The sequence below is a fragment of the Dryas octopetala genome, chromosome 1, assembly GCF_963921425.1.
Source record: "Dryas octopetala chromosome 1, drDryOcto1.1, whole genome shotgun sequence".
NCBI classification, from domain to species: domain Eukaryota; kingdom Viridiplantae; phylum Streptophyta; class Magnoliopsida; order Rosales; family Rosaceae; genus Dryas; species Dryas octopetala.
Genome location: NC_141366.1, coordinates 11397222 through 11416230, shown reverse-complemented (window position 1 = coordinate 11416230; position 19009 = coordinate 11397222). Strand labels below are relative to the sequence as shown.

At 34.6% G+C, this 19009-nt stretch overlaps 3 protein-coding genes across 8 annotated transcripts; all 3 read right to left on the bottom strand.

The window, feature by feature from the left end:
• Positions 1-198: 198 nt before the first annotated feature.
• Positions 199-9943, bottom strand: EMF2 (VEFS-Box of polycomb protein). 4 transcript variants are annotated; one of them, XM_086228885.1, is made up of 22 exons: positions 9664-9943; positions 9422-9575; positions 9262-9317; positions 9065-9179; positions 8744-8903; positions 8583-8651; positions 7755-7894; positions 7593-7655; positions 7368-7489; positions 6430-6494; positions 6106-6158; positions 5663-5716; positions 5519-5578; positions 4883-4929; positions 4644-4765; positions 3637-3675; positions 3422-3560; positions 3242-3290; positions 2266-2349; positions 1930-2009; positions 1019-1108; positions 199-531 (listed from the first exon to the last, which is right to left on the bottom strand). In XM_086228885.1, the coding sequence occupies exons 2-22, from the start codon at positions 9548-9550 to the stop codon at positions 411-413; spliced, it is 1857 nt and encodes a 618-aa protein (XP_086085011.1). In that variant the 5' UTR covers positions 9551-9575; positions 9664-9943; the 3' UTR covers positions 199-410. The 4 variants fall into 4 exon arrangements, with proteins under 4 accessions (XP_086085011.1, XP_086085013.1, XP_086085014.1 ...); XM_086228887.1 differs by having other exon boundaries at positions 3422-3506; XM_086228888.1 differs by lacking the exon at positions 3637-3675 and having other exon boundaries at positions 3422-3506.
• A 1462-nt stretch (positions 9944-11405) lies between these two features.
• On the bottom strand, positions 11406-18909 carry LOC147297826 (F-box protein At4g22280-like). Of its 3 annotated transcripts, none has more exons than XM_086228896.1 (3): positions 18884-18909; positions 12562-13447; positions 11406-12051 (listed from the first exon to the last, which is right to left on the bottom strand). In XM_086228896.1, exons 2-3 carry the CDS (start codon positions 13432-13434, stop codon positions 11587-11589), a joined length of 1338 nt encoding a protein of 445 aa, XP_086085022.1. In that variant the 5' UTR covers positions 13435-13447; positions 18884-18909; the 3' UTR covers positions 11406-11586. The 3 variants fall into 3 exon arrangements, with proteins under 3 accessions (XP_086085022.1, XP_086085020.1, XP_086085021.1); XM_086228894.1 differs by lacking the exon at positions 18884-18909 and adding an exon at positions 13920-14105; XM_086228895.1 differs by lacking the exon at positions 18884-18909 and adding an exon at positions 13920-14105 and having other exon boundaries at positions 12562-13441.
• Positions 16485-18274, bottom strand: LOC147297827 (F-box/FBD/LRR-repeat protein At1g16930-like). Its single transcript, XM_086239902.1, has 2 exons — positions 17363-18274; positions 16485-16928 (listed from the first exon to the last, which is right to left on the bottom strand). Exons 1-2 carry the CDS (start codon positions 18272-18274, stop codon positions 16485-16487), a joined length of 1356 nt encoding a protein of 451 aa, XP_086096028.1.
• Positions 18910-19009: the final 100 nt, after the last annotated feature.

Genomic DNA, 19009 nt, shown 5'->3' with positions numbered 1-19009 from the left:
TCAGCTCTGACGCATGCAACTCATGCATCTTTGTGGCCCTTGCGATGCCATATATGATGACAAATTTCTTTCACATTTTCTTTTTAGGAGTCGGAATGTTTCAGTATTTAGTATTATTATTGTTAATTTAGTTGGTAACATTCATATAATAAAATTAAAACACACAAAGGGGAAGGGAAATTTGAATCTGAACACTAATTCACAGAAAACATAATGAATTTTGCTGTTCATTGCCCTACTTGCATATTTTTTCAGGTTAGGAGAGATGTATAGTTTAGTTTTGCATTCATTTGGAAATCATATACAGCTGATTACAGCAAGACAACAAAATGGAAAATGCTTTCAGCCCAACGATGAACTTCAAGCACATAACAAATAGGGGCCTGACTATAATGAACAAATGATCACTTTCAACTTCTGGGATCCGAAGCCTGGCTTTGACATTGTTCAAGAATAATGTTACAGTTGTTCATGGTGCGTGCATCAAGGAGACCATGATTCCACAATTTGATCATAAATAATCTCCAACACCTGAAAAGTCATTTCTCATTAATTTGAGATTCTCAAATTCTCATCAATAGAGACGAGCATGATAAATACTACATTTTCTCCTAAAGCAAGCTACAGACTTCCATCACACACTCCAATACAGATTTCCATCACGTGCGTGAGTGTGTGTACGTGTGTGTAATAAATATAGTACCACTAGCATATCAAATTATCAAAGGGGCCGGCCATGAGAATGCACAAGTCCAGAGTTTATAAATAGTGGCAAATAAAAAAACTTCACGGAATTTCTGAGAATAGTCACCAAATCAGACTCGATGTTTTATTTAGGTCCTCATTTTATGACATATATGAATATTAACTAACAGAATACCAATCTAGAAAAAAAAAAAAAAAAAAAAAAAAAAAAAAAAAAAAGGGCAGTTGTTCACCATAATTAGAAAATAGTAAATTTTGAGGACGGAATTAGATGTGCATGACTACAGTTGACAACACAAGAGTGAACCATTACCATATCAGGGCCGGGGATTTGACAAGGTCAGATCCATGCAATCTCGAAAATGCCTCACACGCCCAAGGAATATGACCATCGGCCAGCACCCTGACATCATTAAAGCAAAAATTCTAGCAAAGGAATCAAAAGAAAACTAATTTTTTCCGCACATGTGAAAACGATCTTGGCCATCATTTAGCAATATAAAGCACCATGAAGAAATCTGCCAAAAGGTAACATGATATCCAACAGCATCCTTGTCTGCTGTATGTTAAATTTGAAAATGTAGCCATTAAAGCACATTATATTCAAAAAACTAAAATAAAAACTAGATGCATTAAGGAATGTTTTGATTCAAGGTAAGTTTCAACTTAATACCACATAAATCAAGTTGGTGAGATACGATAGCAAAGGTATATAGCTCAAGATAGAGCTTACTTTAAAAGATTCATGTAGTGGACCTGACCAAAATCAGCATAAGGCTTTCTCCCATTGAGCTTTCTTGCAATTAGCATACATTGCTACATCCCATTCAAGATAACCATAGTGTGGGTATATTGGATACAAATACTTGACCAATACAGTAATATCAGAAATTTGATAACACATTGTTCTTAATTCTTAAAGACATGGCTGATAATGGATACTAAGTACTAATTGGGAATGCCTCAAACAACAGAAGACTTTCTTTAAAGCATACGATTGTACGATAATTTCAAAAAAGAATTCTCTAGGAGTTCATCACATGAACTTAGTATGAAATTATGAATGTGTCTTATTTCTTGATTTAACTTGCAATAATAAAGCTGGGTGTGTGTGAATGCTGGCTGTCATGGCATATGATGGTTTCTAATACAAGGGCAAAAAAAATAATAATAATAACGACGTTTATGAAACAGAAAATAAGCAAAGTGAAGAGAGAAAATTACTGTTGCTTCCTCACAAAGGAGTTCCACATATGCATCATTTGCTTCTCATCTTTAGTCACATCAACAAAATCATCAAGCATCTACAATAGAGTGAAAAATAACTTATTCATTTTCTTTGAATATAAAATCCCACTGGACAAAGGTGTCAACAACTGGATTAAGAAAGCACAGTTCATCCGTGCATGCATGCATGTAAAATAAATAAAATCTAGCTGACCAAAATCATTCTTCAACACCTCAAGTAGCCATCAATAGTTGTCATATCCAACCAGAAGTTAGTTGTCCAAACAAAATATTCTATTGCACCAGACAGAGAGAGAGAGAGAGTTAGCATACCCTTCGATCTTCAAAATCAGCAACATCGTCATCAACCTCATCCTCACTATCCTGATCTGACAAAACTTGTTCCAACGCCATTGGCTTCAAGCATAAGGAAAAAAAATATTTGAAATACAGTGCTGCATATATTCTAAGCAAAAGTGGCATTTAAATACTATGGGCCAAAAAGAGAGATCAAATTTCTAAGTAAAACTAAAGAGAGATTCCTTTAGGACATATGAAGAGCTGCAGCTAGGATAGTCAATTCAACAACCACTATTTCTCACACCCTATTAAGAGTACCAGCACAAGGGTTTGCTAATTACTCAAGCAAGAAATAACACAAAGTGCTTGACTAAAAGATTGTAAAGCACATAACTATAATGTTTGAATAAGTAATATACCAAACCAAAAAGAACTACATAATGTAACCATCTGAAAGCTGTCCCATTTTCTCTTCCATGGCATTTTAAGGCTTCATAGTTTATCCACTTACTAGTACTAAACAAAAACAAATGCACACAACCATACATATATAAAAATGCATACAAACCCTTAGGCAATCTTATCTGATTTGATACTGGACACTTTTTTTCCTAAAGAAAGCATGACCTGGAGGTCTGTAACTGTTCTAACATAACAATATAGTTAGTCATAACAATTACAGACCCATGATTATATACAAGTGCAAGTGCTAAGGCAAAGAAAATATTAACTAAAATGTTATAAAATATAAAATAAGAAGCACACTTCTGTTGATCCACCATATAATCAGAATGGACTCATCTTGTTCACACACCATGAGAAGAAAATTGGAAAATTCAAGTGTCTCTAGTGTAAACAAAAGCTACCATAAATTGCAATTTCACAAATAAATGATGATTGAAATATGCACTTCGCAGGGGCAGGGAAGGGGGTTGGGGGGGGGAGGGGAGAATAAAAGAAAAAAACATAATGGGTATTGAAACAAAATCATTCATCATATAGGTCTCACCTGAGCCCTATGCGAGTGAAAAAACTGTCGCTTCCGCAGGAGGGCACAGCTGAAAGTGTAGAGAAAACTTTATATAAAAACCGTATTCATCTATGTGGCTACATGCAGGAACATATAAATGATATATGAAAAACTGAACATGCTTTTTACGGTTCGACTTAAAAAAGAAAAAGAACATACTTTCTAGGGTCTGAACGTTCAACAGATAACTTTCTTGTCTTTGCGAACAGCAGCATTGCTGGAGGTGCAAAATTGTTTCCAGATACTGATTGAACACAACTAGGATCAGCATATGATTGTGGTATGGAACTTGAAACCCCTGAAACATTAATGCTGGGTGAAACAAATTGCAAAGACTGCAGCACCAACCATAACATTCTACAAATCATTCCGACCTGATATCCTAGCCTTATCACCTTTACTAGAATGAGGATCTGAGTAAGAAGTTGTGTTCGATGACAATATCCGCAGATTGAGCACAAGAGGAGATTTTAGTTCAGTGTGCTTAAAAGAATAATACACTCCAAATTTCTCTTGAAGATGAGGATAAATAAAAAATTACAATGTAATGAGTTAACTGAATGTTTTGAAATCATCTCACAGGGTAGTTTCTAATATACTTCCCAACAATTATGAAACAACTGGTTGGCCCTACCTATTTCATTGCATCCAAACTTATTGACCAAGAATAGCTACTCATCATTTCACTCCAAACTAAGTCCTCATTACAGAAACATTCTTCAGCCATTAAGGCCTAATTTAAGTGAATTTTAAGTAATAAATAGTATTTGAAGGATGTTTTGTAGGCACCTGAAGGAGGTTACTACATAGGTCTCCAGGAGGCTCCAGGAGATCAATGATATCTCATCTGCAGTCTGCAGTCTGGAAATTTCATGTTGCAGAACATGTTCAGATTCACTATGTCAGGAACACTTTTGAGTTCCTAACAGTAATCCAATCAACTAGATCAAAACAATGCAGCAGGACTGGTTGATCCATAATTGATGAGACATGGACATAATTTTCAAGGAATTAACAGACAAGTAATCTATTCATGTCAAGTTTCTTCAGTACTAAGATATATCTTTTACACAAATTTAATTGAAAATAACTTTTAGCTAAAAGAAAATTTGATTGTTTGGTACAGAGTTTAAAAATCCTGATTCGTTCTATCTTTTTCATCATGGTTGTCTGTCTTACCCTCTTCTTTTTTATTTGGAAAAGAATGTCTGATTTTAAAGCAAGCACGCACCCGCTGCCAAAAATGTAATATATATATATATATATGAAGAGGAATAATTAATAGAGCTACAACAACACCTTATCCCTCCAAATTTTTTAAAATTATTGATCAGAGAGCCAGTTCAGACTGTTTATGTGGGCATGAGAAAAGGATGTGTACCATCAGCCTTGTCCAAAAGCTCACAGTGTCCTGCAGGCAAGTCAGACTCTAAAGCATGAGGATGTACATGCTTTGCATTTTGGTTCTGGGTCTTGGGTCTTCTGCGTCTAAGTGGCTTTGCGCTGGACATATGTAAGAGCTTACTCGTTTCAGTTTAAGGCATTCATCAACTAAAATAATATAAGATTAAAGAAACTTATTGGGTCAACCTATGGCCCAAGAAATAAGAGAAAACTTACCAAAAGAAGAATACTTGTAGCTTAGGATCAACACCATCAGCGACAATCTGAAGAGAAAAATTAAGATCTAAATTTCCAGAGCTAGTTATTAAGATATTTGTGTATTCTGTTTGTATCATCCATTTGCGAAGAGAAAATATATTGTCACAATTGACAGACTGTAATCAATCAGCAATTGATAAAATGACAAAACAAACAGTACTTTCTTCTGTCATCTTCAACTACAAACATCAGCTTTACCATTTCAACATGCATTTCCGAAGAAAGCAGAAAAATTAAGTCATATCATGATGAATTCCCCTAATCTAATTCCAAATTCAAAACATTTGATATACTTCCTTGTCCGAGATTCGCACAATTCCTTGAGTAATGATAACGATTGATATACTTCTGTCATATTAAATTCCTTGGCTGAATGGAAACTAAATATTTTTGTTAATATGGAACTTGATCATTGACAAATTTTACTTCTACTCTACCATGCAAAAAATGTGTGAAAATCGGCCTTCCTTAATCATTTGGGAAGATTACCCAATAAGTGAACATGTAGAACCAATTGTGACAATGGTATGTGAGCATACAGCCTGAGCAGCAAACAGAAACAGTGTCATAAATAATAATAAGAGAATCGTGTACCTCAGATCCCCAATTATCAATTTTCAGAGACACATTTACAGCTTGATACTCTTCAGTTACCTATAAACATTCATCAGTTTAGTAGTCAAGGTCTACCATATTAAAATGAGTATAAGCCCACAAAGATTCTCAAAGATTACCAACCCAAAATTCGAAGTTGAAGAGATCATGTGATGCGGTCAAATGATATCTCAGACCCTATACAACAAAGATTGAAAAATTTATAAGCATCAGACAATAAAATTCACCAACTATTGGTTCATTTTCAGATTGCTAAATTTGTACTTTTCCTAAAAGCTTAAGCTATTAGGATTCAGAGATTCTATTCACTTTAACACTCCCCCTCATGTGTGGACCAAGTCTTCAACACATGAGTGGACAGCAGACTTTTTTAAAATGTGAAGGAGAGTAGTGGATCACAATTTGAACACAGAACCTCCTGCTTTGATACCATGATAATTTGTTACTTTTTCCTAAAAGCTTAAGCTGTTAGGATGTGAAAAACTAATTCACTTCAAAACATAATCTATCACAATAAACAATAATAAAAAGGGATATACAAAAAAGAATCTGGGAGAAATTTAAACCTTAAAGCTTGCACATTTAATCAAGCAAAATGGACAGGAAAAGTCTTCAGTTACTGCAAGATGAACAAATGATTAGAACAAAGGATACAGTGAAGGGAAAAAAATATCAGTTGCGAAATGTGAGAGAGGACAAAAAAATCTTAGAAAAAAAGAAACCATCATTAATCACAATGCAAGAAGATTAATATTATTATTATATTCATTCACAAGGAAATGGAAGTATGAAATAAAATTACCATTTTTCATCTTTTAACTTTAAGATGTTGAAGTTGTCCCAGAATGAAATATTATAATTAGAAGTCACAAAAAAAAAATCGTTGATACCTTCTGTCCTTTGCAATGTATTGTTGTAGTATCTATAATTAAAAATCACATTTCCTGCCCTTAACCTGGACAAAAACAAGCAGCAAATATTTTTAAGCATACCCTCAAGAGCTCAAACACAAAAGAAATATACGTCCCAACTTAAAAAACAATCAGCTTTAGATCGCACACATTTTGCCTTCTCCGTGAACAGCACTACATCCATTTAGGTGCAAATAAAAAAGACCTATGTAAAAGTTTTTTGGGAGTATATCTAAATTAAAGCTCATGGAGTCTATTCTTATGCAAAAGTTACCAAGATACCAATTATTAACCACTTCCATTTCAGTTGAACAAGAAAATGATAAAATTTAAGAAGACACCCTAAAAAGTAAGCATACATGTCATATTTGCAAATGAAAAGAACACTGTCTCAATCATGTCACAGTGAGACTATAGTCAAGCAAGTATGTTCTAGCTGCAAGGGTACTACCTGGGAGACACTAATGTGGAACTAACAAACAAAAAAGAAAAAAAGATGATACAAAATTTGCCCTCATAATTTGCATGTTTCCCTGAATATTAACATAATGATGCTATGAAAGACTCAATGTGTAGAACCACTATGCTGAAAGCACATCAAGTTAAAGATCAAACAAAAAAACACATCTAATTTGTTATAGAATTAGCTTCAGTGATTGACGCAGAATTTTCAACCTTTTATTATGAACTGAACCACGTTGCAGTAGAAAAGGCATTAATGTGTGTTAAAACTGAATATGAGTAGTAAACAAAGAGGGTACATAAACAATCAATCCACACAATTAAGGTGAAATATTGAACAATCACTCCAGGAAAAAAAAAAACTAACAATGATTCCATAGAAACAAAAAAAATGAGGACCAATAAACAGAATGACATAAATAGACATATTAACTAAATGAGAAGATGATGATTACCGAAGAATATGAGATAATGATGAAGAAGGAATGTCACTGCATATGTATGTATTGTAAGGAGATTTTTCCCTGGCACCAAACTCCTCTGCAGAAATGGTGACCTGCACTTGCTGGGATATGATCTTTGATACCCCAAAAAGTAAAAGTAACAGATATCCATCAGCAACAATTTCCCAGAAGAGAATACTTGGAATAGAACAAGAATATACTGGGAATAGAACATACAACAGTTTCTGGATTATATGGAATTGCAATCATCAGGCACTTGTCCTCATTTAAACAGCTCAACTGCAGGAGGAAAGAAGAACATGTACATCAACTGCAAGTATACTCTTTGTCAGGAAAGAAGACAAATAGTTAATCAAAAGCCATCTGATGATGCCATACCTTCAAGAAGCAAGAGCGCATGTCAATAGTTGACATCATCTCAGCTCTCTGTCCCAATCCAAAATTAGGAGAATTCTCCCATGAGATATAAAGTAATTCCAGTGGTATCTTGCTCCATAGACAATAACCTCCAACATTTGCTGTCAAGTAAAATTGAAAGTAATTTGGGAAAATCAATCTCATAAGCAAAAACAAAATAAACTTGGGAAAATAATTTTCATGATTACAAGTAATGAATATGATTCACCTTTCACCCTCAATGTATTGGTGTGAAGAAACATTTATTACCATTTTAGATAAGAAAAAGGGCATGACATTTAGAATATAAAGTATACTCTTCATATCTTATCTTATTTTTAATTTTGGGTAAATTATGTCAAAACTTTATAAATTTCTGGAGTTTTTATTTTCATTTAAGGTGGTTCCCCGGGTGTTCTCATTTTATGAGTACGGTTAAATTTATAAAATATTGAGCATCACAAGAGATCAATCGCTTCTTCTTACCCTTTACCGTTTTTCCAGAGTTATTCTGAGTTATATCAACTTTATCTCCATTAATTCCAAAAAGTTGTAAAAGGCTCATATGATTAAATATTTTATCTATAAACATGCTATGTACCTATCTTTTCCACCAAAAAAAAAAAATGCAATGTGCCTATGTCATGAAAAACATAAAGTTATGTCAATTTTACTAAAGTATCCCAATTGCAAAAACTAAGCCAGACTTATCACTCCTAGATAGCCAATGGCATGTAAACAGTTAAACATATCAAAATGACATCGATGTTCAAATATGCAGCAGAGCTAAGTAAGTAAAGTTTTTCATACAAGGAAATGAAGCCATATCTATAGGACCCTTGGATAAATTGATTCCACGAAATGGATTCTGTGCTCCCACTGCAAGAAAATAGTGTAATGAGCCCAAACATTGGAATGACATCCACCTAAAATGCTCCCATGTCAATCAAATTTCACGTATTAACACATACCAAAGCTGACAAGCAAGATTGCAAGTGAGCCGGATTTAGCCTCCGATGCTAGCTTAATAATGTCAGGCAGAATAAAGCTCGCTTGAAGTTGATTACTCCCCTCAACCCCAGTGGAATTGCTTATCATGCAAGCTCGACTGAATCGATATGTAGCAGAATACTTGTTTTTACATTCAAAGACAGAACTCTCATCAGATATATGTAGATGAAACAGTAAAAGAAACAGCCAAAAATTGCTGCCAAATGACATAGTGAAGGCATAATGAATTTACAAAGACACACATTGATAAACCATTAACTCAAAAACATGCACATACATACCTCTGGAACCACAACATCGGGAACCAGTCTCGCCAAGAACACATGCAAAGGAAACAGATTCTGGGTTTGCACGCCTTCCTTCTCACTTCTCGAAATCGAAACGGTCATTTGTATTCTACAGTTGAGCCAACAACAACCCAGTCAGTACACATATCAGCATAAACATATATATGCATCCAAAAATTGAAATTGCTTACCTCCTTTTGTGCTTGGCCTCGACCTTGTAGCTCAAACATCTTTGAAGAAACGACGGCTGCATCCCATCACAAATTGACAACCAAACATTCAGAAAGAGATAAAAGAATTTTGATTTCATCGTAAAAGACACGCATACAAAAGAAAGCAATGGCACATTACGTTTCTTATAGCGCGGCGTTGGATGATGTTGTAGAATTCAACAGGCTTGCAATAGATAGAGAGGCTCTCTTCCGCAGCGACTTCTTCCTCGGCCGACATTCGCGCCTGCGAGTCTTGCCTCCGGCACATGTTACCGCTGTTGCTTCTCGCGTACCTGAAAGATTCGAAATCCAGCTGAAAAATCAAAAGTCGCAGCTAAAGAGTAACGAAGGAGAAGCGATAGAGGTGAAGAGAGAACAGACGGAGCCAGAAGGAAGAGTTGAAGCTGAAGCTGAGGAGGAGGAGGTTGGGGGGAGGTTTGGGGTTTCTGATTCTGCGTGTTTGCTTGTGAGTGTTTTCTTCTTCATCGAAATTGGCGATGCCTGCTCTTCTCTACCAGACTCTCTCTCTCTCTCTCTCTCTCTCTCTCTCTCTCTCTCTCTCTCTCTCTCTCTCAGAGTCTCTCAGTCAGTGTTGGTGGTGCGTTACGCTGCCATTTTTCTTTTGCTTCTTTGCTTTGGCAGCTGGGCAGCTTTGTCTTTGGTTCGGACTTGGGTGTGTGAGTGTGTCTTGTCTTTTAATTTGTGTAAATTGTGTTCGTAATTTGTTCCAGGTGTTATTTTTTGGATTTTCCATTTATCCTCTTTTGTTTTTTGTTTTTCACTTTTTTTCAGGCAAATGGGTAATGGATAAGTATTTGGTAATAAATATGAAAATTTGTTCCTATAAATTATTCTGTGTAATTGATATACTGTCACGTGATATGCCAATTCAATTGCTATATAATTTGTATCCCACTTATATTATTTTTCTCCAAAAAAAAAATTTCTTTTTTGCCCCTCAAATAAAATTAAATTAAATGTTAACAAAAAAACACTCAAATCCGTTCCCCACCCCCTCATCCCCTCATCCCCTTTGTTTCTCTGTCTTGATTTGCACAACCACCAAAGCAAGGGATGTTAGCGACCTTATAGACCTCCAAATTCGATGACATCATCTAATTTGGAGACCGACAAAGTCATTGTTTTACATTTACTTCACCACTCTTATGATTTAGAAAAAAAAAAAAAAAAGTTTGTGAGTATTCACAAAAACTCTTTGTTGTCCAAATACATATGAAGAGCCTCCACTTTGGAAATTCACCTAATACCTATAAAACTCTCAAATATGATTTAGAGTCTGTGTTGGTGTTGTCCTCCTGTTGAGAGAGATGAGATGTTTGAGAGACTTCAAGTTGGAAAATTTAAACTCAATGAAGCTTATTTAGTCCTTGTAGATGTTAGGTATTTTAGACTCAAAAACTCAATGAGTTTTTGGCTAAAGATGTTAGGTATTTTAGAAAGGACTTTCAATCCCAAATTTGTGTCCAAAACAATATAATAGTATTTCATAGATTCATATATATATATATATATATATAAATAAATTCACTTTGGGCTCATTTATTTACACTAATCCTACTAAAACGTTGATTTGGCTTCTTTTTGACAAGTGACAAGTCTTTAAACTCAATTTCATGAATCTTGAAAGCGAGACTCTTATACAATGTTAGACAAATACTAAATTCTAAAAGCTTAAACTATACAAAAAAGAAAAAAAATTACGTCAACGGAGTATATCATGCTAAGACGATAACACCAATCAAGTTCAAGTTGTATATAGTTCTCGAAGTTGCGCTCCTCTGGAAAGAATTCAAAGATTTAAACAAAAACTAATCAAATCAGGAGATCTTGAGATGCTTAATGAAGGGAAAGAAGTGATCGATCACTAAGCAAGACTTAGATATATGTAAGATACAACCCTACAAATGCTTTGAGTTTCTGCTTTTCTCAGGTGGGCCGAAAGATTTAGATTGCTAGCATGTTGAAAACATTGTGAAATGAAACCAATTGGTACTTTTCCATAGCAAATTAGCAGGTGCCTATTGGCAAACCATGGCATGTGTACAGAAGTAAATATTTTACTCTTCAGATATATGCATGTAACCATGATCAAATTTCACCAGAATTAAAAAAAAGACTGCAAATAGATTCACCTTAGATAACTGAATCCTTCTAAAACAGCATCTGTAGAGAAGAATCGAATTTTTGGTTGTATCATCAACACATATGATGCTTTTACAACTTCGATAACAGAATCATTCTAAAGCCTAGGATTGGATATCACAAATAAAATCCTCCTAGAAATTAAAGTATTTCAATTTCACAAGTCTTTGAACCTCTTTCAAACATTGAAAATTCCTTGTATAACTCCTCTTTTGGACGACGACAATAACCTTTAGAAATAGTCATCTTCTTCAAAACCTCACCATTCTTTAACAAATACTTTGCCACTTCTATCTCATCAAGGTGTCCCCAAAATCCCTTTATGGAGAAAGTCTTGAGGCGTGACAAACAAATGGGAACAGACTCTGGTGGACTCCATTCACGCTTAAAGCATCCTTCCTGCCATGTGAATCTGGATTCTTCAAATTCTATCACTAAGCATCCTTTATTTTTACAATTGGGTCCCGGATCATTCGCATGCTTTAAGACAAGACATTCTAGAGTAGGTGATCTCTCAAGCAAATTTATTAGCATTTTCCACCAGGAACAGCAGGTATGAAGAACCAGCGTCACTTTGCTCAAATTATTAAAAGCAGGCCAAGAACCCTTCGTGAAAAATAAAGTATTAATCAAAGAAACTCATACAGAAATTAACATTTGCTTATGCAAAATATACTATTAAAAATTATAAATTGCTAAAATGAAAAATCAAAGAACCAATATACACAATATGTTTGGTACAAAGAAAGAACAATAAGAATGATAAATTGGGTAAGAAGCATAGAAAATGGTATGATGCAAGGATCAGAATCTTCTTATGTACTTACAGTTCTGTATCTTTATTATTTTCTTTCCATACCAAAACCTAACTACTATTTAGTTTATTTCATTCTTTCAAAAGTGTCCAGCTTTAAAGGGATTAAAAATGATGGACCCGCATGCATGCTTCACCACTCCACTCTTCCTCTCTACAAAAAGGTTACACATATCTTTCCTTCCCCTCTTACAACGACCTGTTTCTTTCTTTCCTATATTCCTCTAAAAACATAATATATATATATATATATATATATATACAGATATATAATTTAAGGGAACAAGTTAGGGTATACTTACCTCAAAAACATGAGTTGAAAGAAACAAATATTTAACATTTGAAATTCCTGCCAGAAACGTAGCGAAGGCATCTTCTTCATCAGCTTCATAATGGTAACGGAGATGGATATTGGCTTCGACTAGGGATTTTAAATTCTCCAAAATAAAATTTGACATAACATTCTCCTTGAGGTCAATTTTTTCAAGCTTTGGGGCATCAAGAAAAAAATTGAATGTAGCAGGAAAATGATCTGAAGTGGCCAAACGTAGCCTTATCGTCTTCAGTTCAGGCATAGAGAATTTGAAATTAAAAACATCATCTTCAAGATATCCATCTATATTCAAATCTTCAAGTACAGGAAAGTGAGAAAAAAACTTTTCAATTGAGTCCTTATCAGCTCCATACTCGCATATAACATGGAGGACTTTGAGACTAGGGAAACACCCTGATGTAGGAACATTGGTAATAAAATTTGTCGTCAGCTTCAATACCATCAGTGTTTTGCATGTGAAAAGCCATTTAGGCAACTCAAACATCTTGTCAGCATTTGATGGAACAAATAGATCAAGTTCAACAGCATTACGCCTAATGGCAGTGCAAATCCAACCATAGATATGAGAGGAATCCTTAACATGGGAAAAATGAAGACGAAATTTTTGAATGTCTGATGAGTCACGAAAGAAAAGTACACGATCAACAAACTCCAAAAAGCCAGCAGAGGAGGAGTAATCTCGCTCGTTGAAGTCTAGATTGGGAACAGCTGCCCATGTGTTCTTCCATCTTGTAGACAAAATGCTGGTCCTAACAGCATATTTTGTTGAAAGGAAGGAAAGTATGTGACATACAATTGCATCTGGTAATTCACTGATCCTATCTTTGGACTTCGAATCCATTTTTACCCTGATACTTTAGAAAAAACATTGTCATTTGACAACCACTGTTGTGACCATGTTAGCTTAAGAAGCTTACAAAAATATTCACAGAAATATTTTAATATATGTCCTATTTCGACTTCATAGAAAGTGAAGCACACGAAAATACATGAACTTTTAATCTTTTATGTCTCTGTACAGTTAAATAAAAAATGAAAAAAGAAAAACCATTAATTTACGCCCTGTTTGGTTACACAGAAACTGTATGAAAATCTCAAAAACTTATACACCCAGATATATAGGCACCAAATTCTACCTTATAGAGAAAACTTTATTAATGGGCAAAAAAAAACAGAACCAAGAAGAAAATATCGAACAGATCAATTTTCCAGACTATATTAGCTTTAAAAATAAAAAAACTTGAATCTTCCCATTTTATATTTTTCTCAGTTTTCTTGGCAACCAAACAGATGGTGAGAAAGTTAAGAATTTAGGAAGAAATGTACCTGATAAGAGCTTCTCAGGTATCCCAGAGAAATACTAGTGTTGGTGAATAGTAAAACCGCTGGTTGGTTGCTGAGAAATGGCGGATATTACTACGAAAATGAGAATCAAGAGAGCATTCGTAACAGCAGCGTCTTCACTATCTCTCATCTCTGCAACCTGAGCTATGAAGTGTTAACTTCCACACACTTTTTTGTTTTTTTGTGAAACAGATTCTTAGACGTTTTTTTGTTTTTCTCTATGCTATGGACCTTGTGGGCCATAAGCCCAGTATCTTATGAGAGCGGATTCCTTACCAGGCTTTTTGGTACAGACTGGTACCCAACTCTGTATCTTAGCTCTTCAATCAATCTAATGGTTTCATAATGCCTATAGGAGTAATGATGCACATATTTATTCTCATCCAAATAAAACAATATATTATTTTTTATCTAACTCTTTAAACAATTTTTTTTTTTTGTTGTGTTCTTTAAGCAATGTGAACCCAGACTAATTGACTTCTCGAGTTTGACAAAAAAAAATATTATTAATTTTTTGGTTGTGTTCCTTAAACAATGTGAACCCATACTAATTGGCTTCCGGCGTTTGACCAAAAAAAATAATGGCTTCCCACTTGTTTAGCTTTGGAGCTTCTTCCAGACTTCCTCTTCACAAACATTCACTCAATTAGACTATAATTGCTTCTAGTGCCTTTCATTTGGTCTTCAACTCTCCTCCTATTTTCAAACTCTGAATTAATTCAATCATTCATTGTTGGGTTGCACAACAATTTGTCTTATCTAATCTTTACCTAATTAATCTTCATGTTCTTCTATTAGCCCTTTATAATCAACACATTTCTCTCTCTTGTTCACCTTGTGTTTGTACAAAAATAGAGACTAAAAAGAAAAAACATCAACAAAGTAAAAATGATCACAAAAATTGATGAGAGTTGCTCTAAATAGATATTAAGGTTGCTACTACAGAGATGCTCTGCAGATTGCACTATAATTTTTCAAATTATATAGTCCCTAAACTATGTCTCCACTACATAAATCAGAACATGAATCAATTTTTTGGAGAGTTAGATGTATTTGCCAACCATGTCGAGTAAATATAACTCAGTAAGTGATGAAAAATAAACGAAAATATAACTGAAAAACTGAGACATACCTTGAAAAGATTAGATAAGATAAATTGTTGTGCAACCCAGCAATGAATGACTGAATTAAGTCAGAGTGAAAAAATAAGAGGGAAGTTGAAAACCGAATGAAAAAAAAAAAAAAAAAAAAAAAAGCGGGAAGCCAACATTGTTTAAGGAACACAACAAAAAAAATTGTTTAAAGAATTGGATAAAAAATAAAATATTATTTTATTTGGATGAGAATAAATATGAACATCATTACTCCTATGGTGCATATGAAACCATTAGATTGATTGAAGGGCTAAGATACAAAATTGGGTACCAGTCTGGTACCAAAAAGCCTGGTAAGGAATCCGCTCTCTCGTATCTTATACCTCTTTCTTTGGTGCTATGGGGGCCAAAGGCCCAGTATCTTTTTTTTTTTTTGTCAAATAAGGCCCAGTATCTTACACCTTTTTACTTTGTTGTCATGAGCACTTACGAACTTATTTTTTGTGTGTGCAAATAGAATAAAACTTGTATATCCCCGTGATAGGGGTCGTGGCATCCCTCCCAAGAGAGAGACAGAGACAGAAATGAGAGAAAGAGAAATAGGAGAGAGAGAGAGAGGGGGAGAGAGACAGAGACAGAGATGAGAGGAAGGGATGCCACCTTTCTTATACCCGTGATAGGCAAGTCCTTCTCGTGCAAATATGTATAAAGAGACCTAGAAATTCACCTAATACTAATTCCAATGTGATATGTACAACACTTGAAATGCAAATCTTGCTTTGAAAAATAAACACCACTCTATTCTATGCTCTTTGTTTCTGTTTTTGCTAAGGTGAAGGTTTCATAACCATTTGAGAACCACTGCCTTGGGTCACAACTTTGATTATTTGATCTGATTTAGAGTTTAGGAATTACCTTCCTTCTTTTAATTCATTCAGTTATGTTGAACATTGTTCTGTTCAGATAACAAAATAATTTCAAGGGGCTTAATATGCTCCCTACACTACCACCATTTAACTCCCTATATTGCCACCTGTATAAAAGGAGTAGAAATAATAGTTCAATGAAAGATGAATCAACCATGCACACTTCCATTGCAAATCACTGCCTATCAACTGACTGACTATGGCATGAGTGCAGATGTAAATATTTTGTCTCATCAGCTATATGACAGTCACCATAATCAAATTCCACTGGAGTTGAAGAAGCAAAAGAGAGTTGATAAGAAAATGAAACAATTGAAAACGATCAAATGTAAACAGATTCATCTTCTATCTACAAGAGGATGCTTTTATGACTTTTGAAAAGAAAATCCGTCAAAAAGCATCATCTTTTACATTGCATCATAAACAAAGATGTTGTTTTTACAAGTCTGATATATAGGCTATATAGCATAATAGAAACCTCATAAAACCTAGAATTGGATATAAAACAAATAAAATCCTTGTAAAACCTAAAATTGCTTCTCAATAATTACTTGACAAGTCTTTGAGCCCCTCTCGAACATTAAAAATTCCTTGTTTAACTCCTCATCTGTACGCCGACAATTACCAATACAAATAGTCATCTTCTTCAAAACATCGCCATTCTTTAACATATACTTTGCCGCTTCCATCTCATTTCGTAGTCCCCTAAATCCCATTATGGAGATCGTCTTGAGGTGTGACAACAAACAAATAGGAACAAACTTAGGTGGACTCCATTGATGCTCTGAGTATCCTTCAAACTCTGAGTGTTCTTCAACATGATTGGCAGCCTGCTTCTCATGTTCTAAGATAAGACATTCTAGATTAGGTGATCTCTCGAGCAACTTTGGTAGCATTTCCCACCGGTAACAGCAGATGTGAAGAACCATCCTCAACTTGCTCAAATTATTAAAAGTGGGCAGAGAACAAAACTTCATGAAAGATAAAGTATTAATCAAACCGAAACTCATACTCAAATTAAACATTTGCTTATGCATAATATACTATTTCAAATCATAAATTTCCCAAATGGAAAAAAGGCTTTCGGTCATAAACACTATGCTTGGTGCAAAGAAGGACAAGAATGATACACAGGGTAAAAAGAATGGAAAATGGCATGATGCAAGGGGATATGTACATACAATTCTGTATCTTTATTATTTCCTTTCCATAGCAAAATGTAACTACTATTTAATTTCTTTCATTCTTTCAATGTGTCCAGCTTTTAAGGGATAAAAATAATGGGCACGCATGCATGCTTCACAACTCAACTCTTCCTCTATACAAAAAGGGAACACATATCTTTGCTTTCCCTCTTCCAACCAAACATAATATAAATGTAAAGAACAAGTTAGGGTATGCTTACCTCTAACACATGAGTTGAAAGAGACAGATATTTAACATGGGAAATTCCTGCCAGAAACGTAGTTGCACGGTTCACATAGTCATCTGGTTCATCATCTTCATAATGGAAATAGAGATAAATATTGGCTTCGACTAGGGATTTTGTATTCTTGAAAATATAATTTGACAAAACACTCTCCTCAAGATCAAGATTTTCAAGCTTTGGGGTATTAATAAAAAAAGTGTATGCAGCATTAGGATCATATGAAGTGCTCAAACTTATCCTTAACCTCTTCAGTTCAGGCATAGAGATGTTGAAATTAAAAACATCCTTTCCAATATTTCCATCTATAGTCAAATCTTCAAGTGCATGGCAGTGAGAAAAAAGCTTTTTCATTGAGTCCTCATCAGGTCGATAATTAAACATAACATGGAGGAACTTGAGACTAGGGAAACACCCTGATGTAGGAACATTGATAATAAAACTTGTCATCAGCTTCAAAACCATCAGTGTTTGGGACGTGAAAAGGCATCGAGGCAATTCAAATATGTGGTCCTCCTCATCATCTGATGCAACAGAAAGTTGAAGTTCAACAACATTACGCCTAATGGCAGTGCGAATCCAACCATCAATATGAGAAAAATCGTCCACATCTGAACAATAAAGACGGAATTTTTGAATGTCTGATCTGTCACGAAAGAAAAGTACACGATCAACAAACTCAACAAAACCAGCAGGAGAGGGTGGCCAAGTAAAATCGTCGAAGTCTAGAATGGGAACAGAAGCCCATATGTTGTTCCATCTTGCAGACAAAACGCTGGTCCTCACAGCATCTTTTGTTGAAAGGAAGGAAAGTATGTGACTAAGAACTGGATTCGGTAATTCACTTATCCTATCTTTAGCCGTTGCTTGACTCTCGGACATCGAACCCATTTGTACCCTGATGATTTTGAAAAAACATTGTCAAGGGGCAATTATTGTTGTAACTTTGTACCCTTAAGAAGCTTTTGTATGAAAAATTTCAAAGAAATTTTTTCATATATTTACTATTTCAGCTACACAGAAATTAGAGCAGACAAAAATACATGAAATCTTTAAACCTTTATGTATCTGTACAATTCAATGAAAAAAGAAAAAGAGAAGAGAGCAGCAACTGTTAATTTACGCTCTATTTGATTACACAAAAACTGCATGAAAATATGAAAATCTAAAAGAACCGCAAAAGAAGCAAAAGCTGCCTTTATCATAAAATCCTTGAACACCCATTTATCTTCCTAGATATATTTAGGAATCAAATTTTTATTACTAGAGAAAATTTTATCAATGCAATAAAACAGAGCCTACATTTGCTTTAGAAAATATCGAACAGACAACTCTCCAGAAACTACATTTTCTTTAGAAATAGAAACGAACATAGATATTACATTTTCTCCAGAAGTAAACAACCAAAAGGGCTTCCTTCTTGTATTTTCCTCAGTTTTCTTGGTAACCAAACAAGGCAAACAGATGGTGAAGAAGTCAAAAAGTTGGGAAAACAAGTACCTGATAAGAGCTTCTGAAGTGGCCCAGAAAAATTACTAGTGTTAGTGAATGGTAAAAGCTCTGTTTGGTTGCTGAGAAATGGAGGAAACGCTATGAAATTGGGAACCACAAGAGCATTTCTAACCG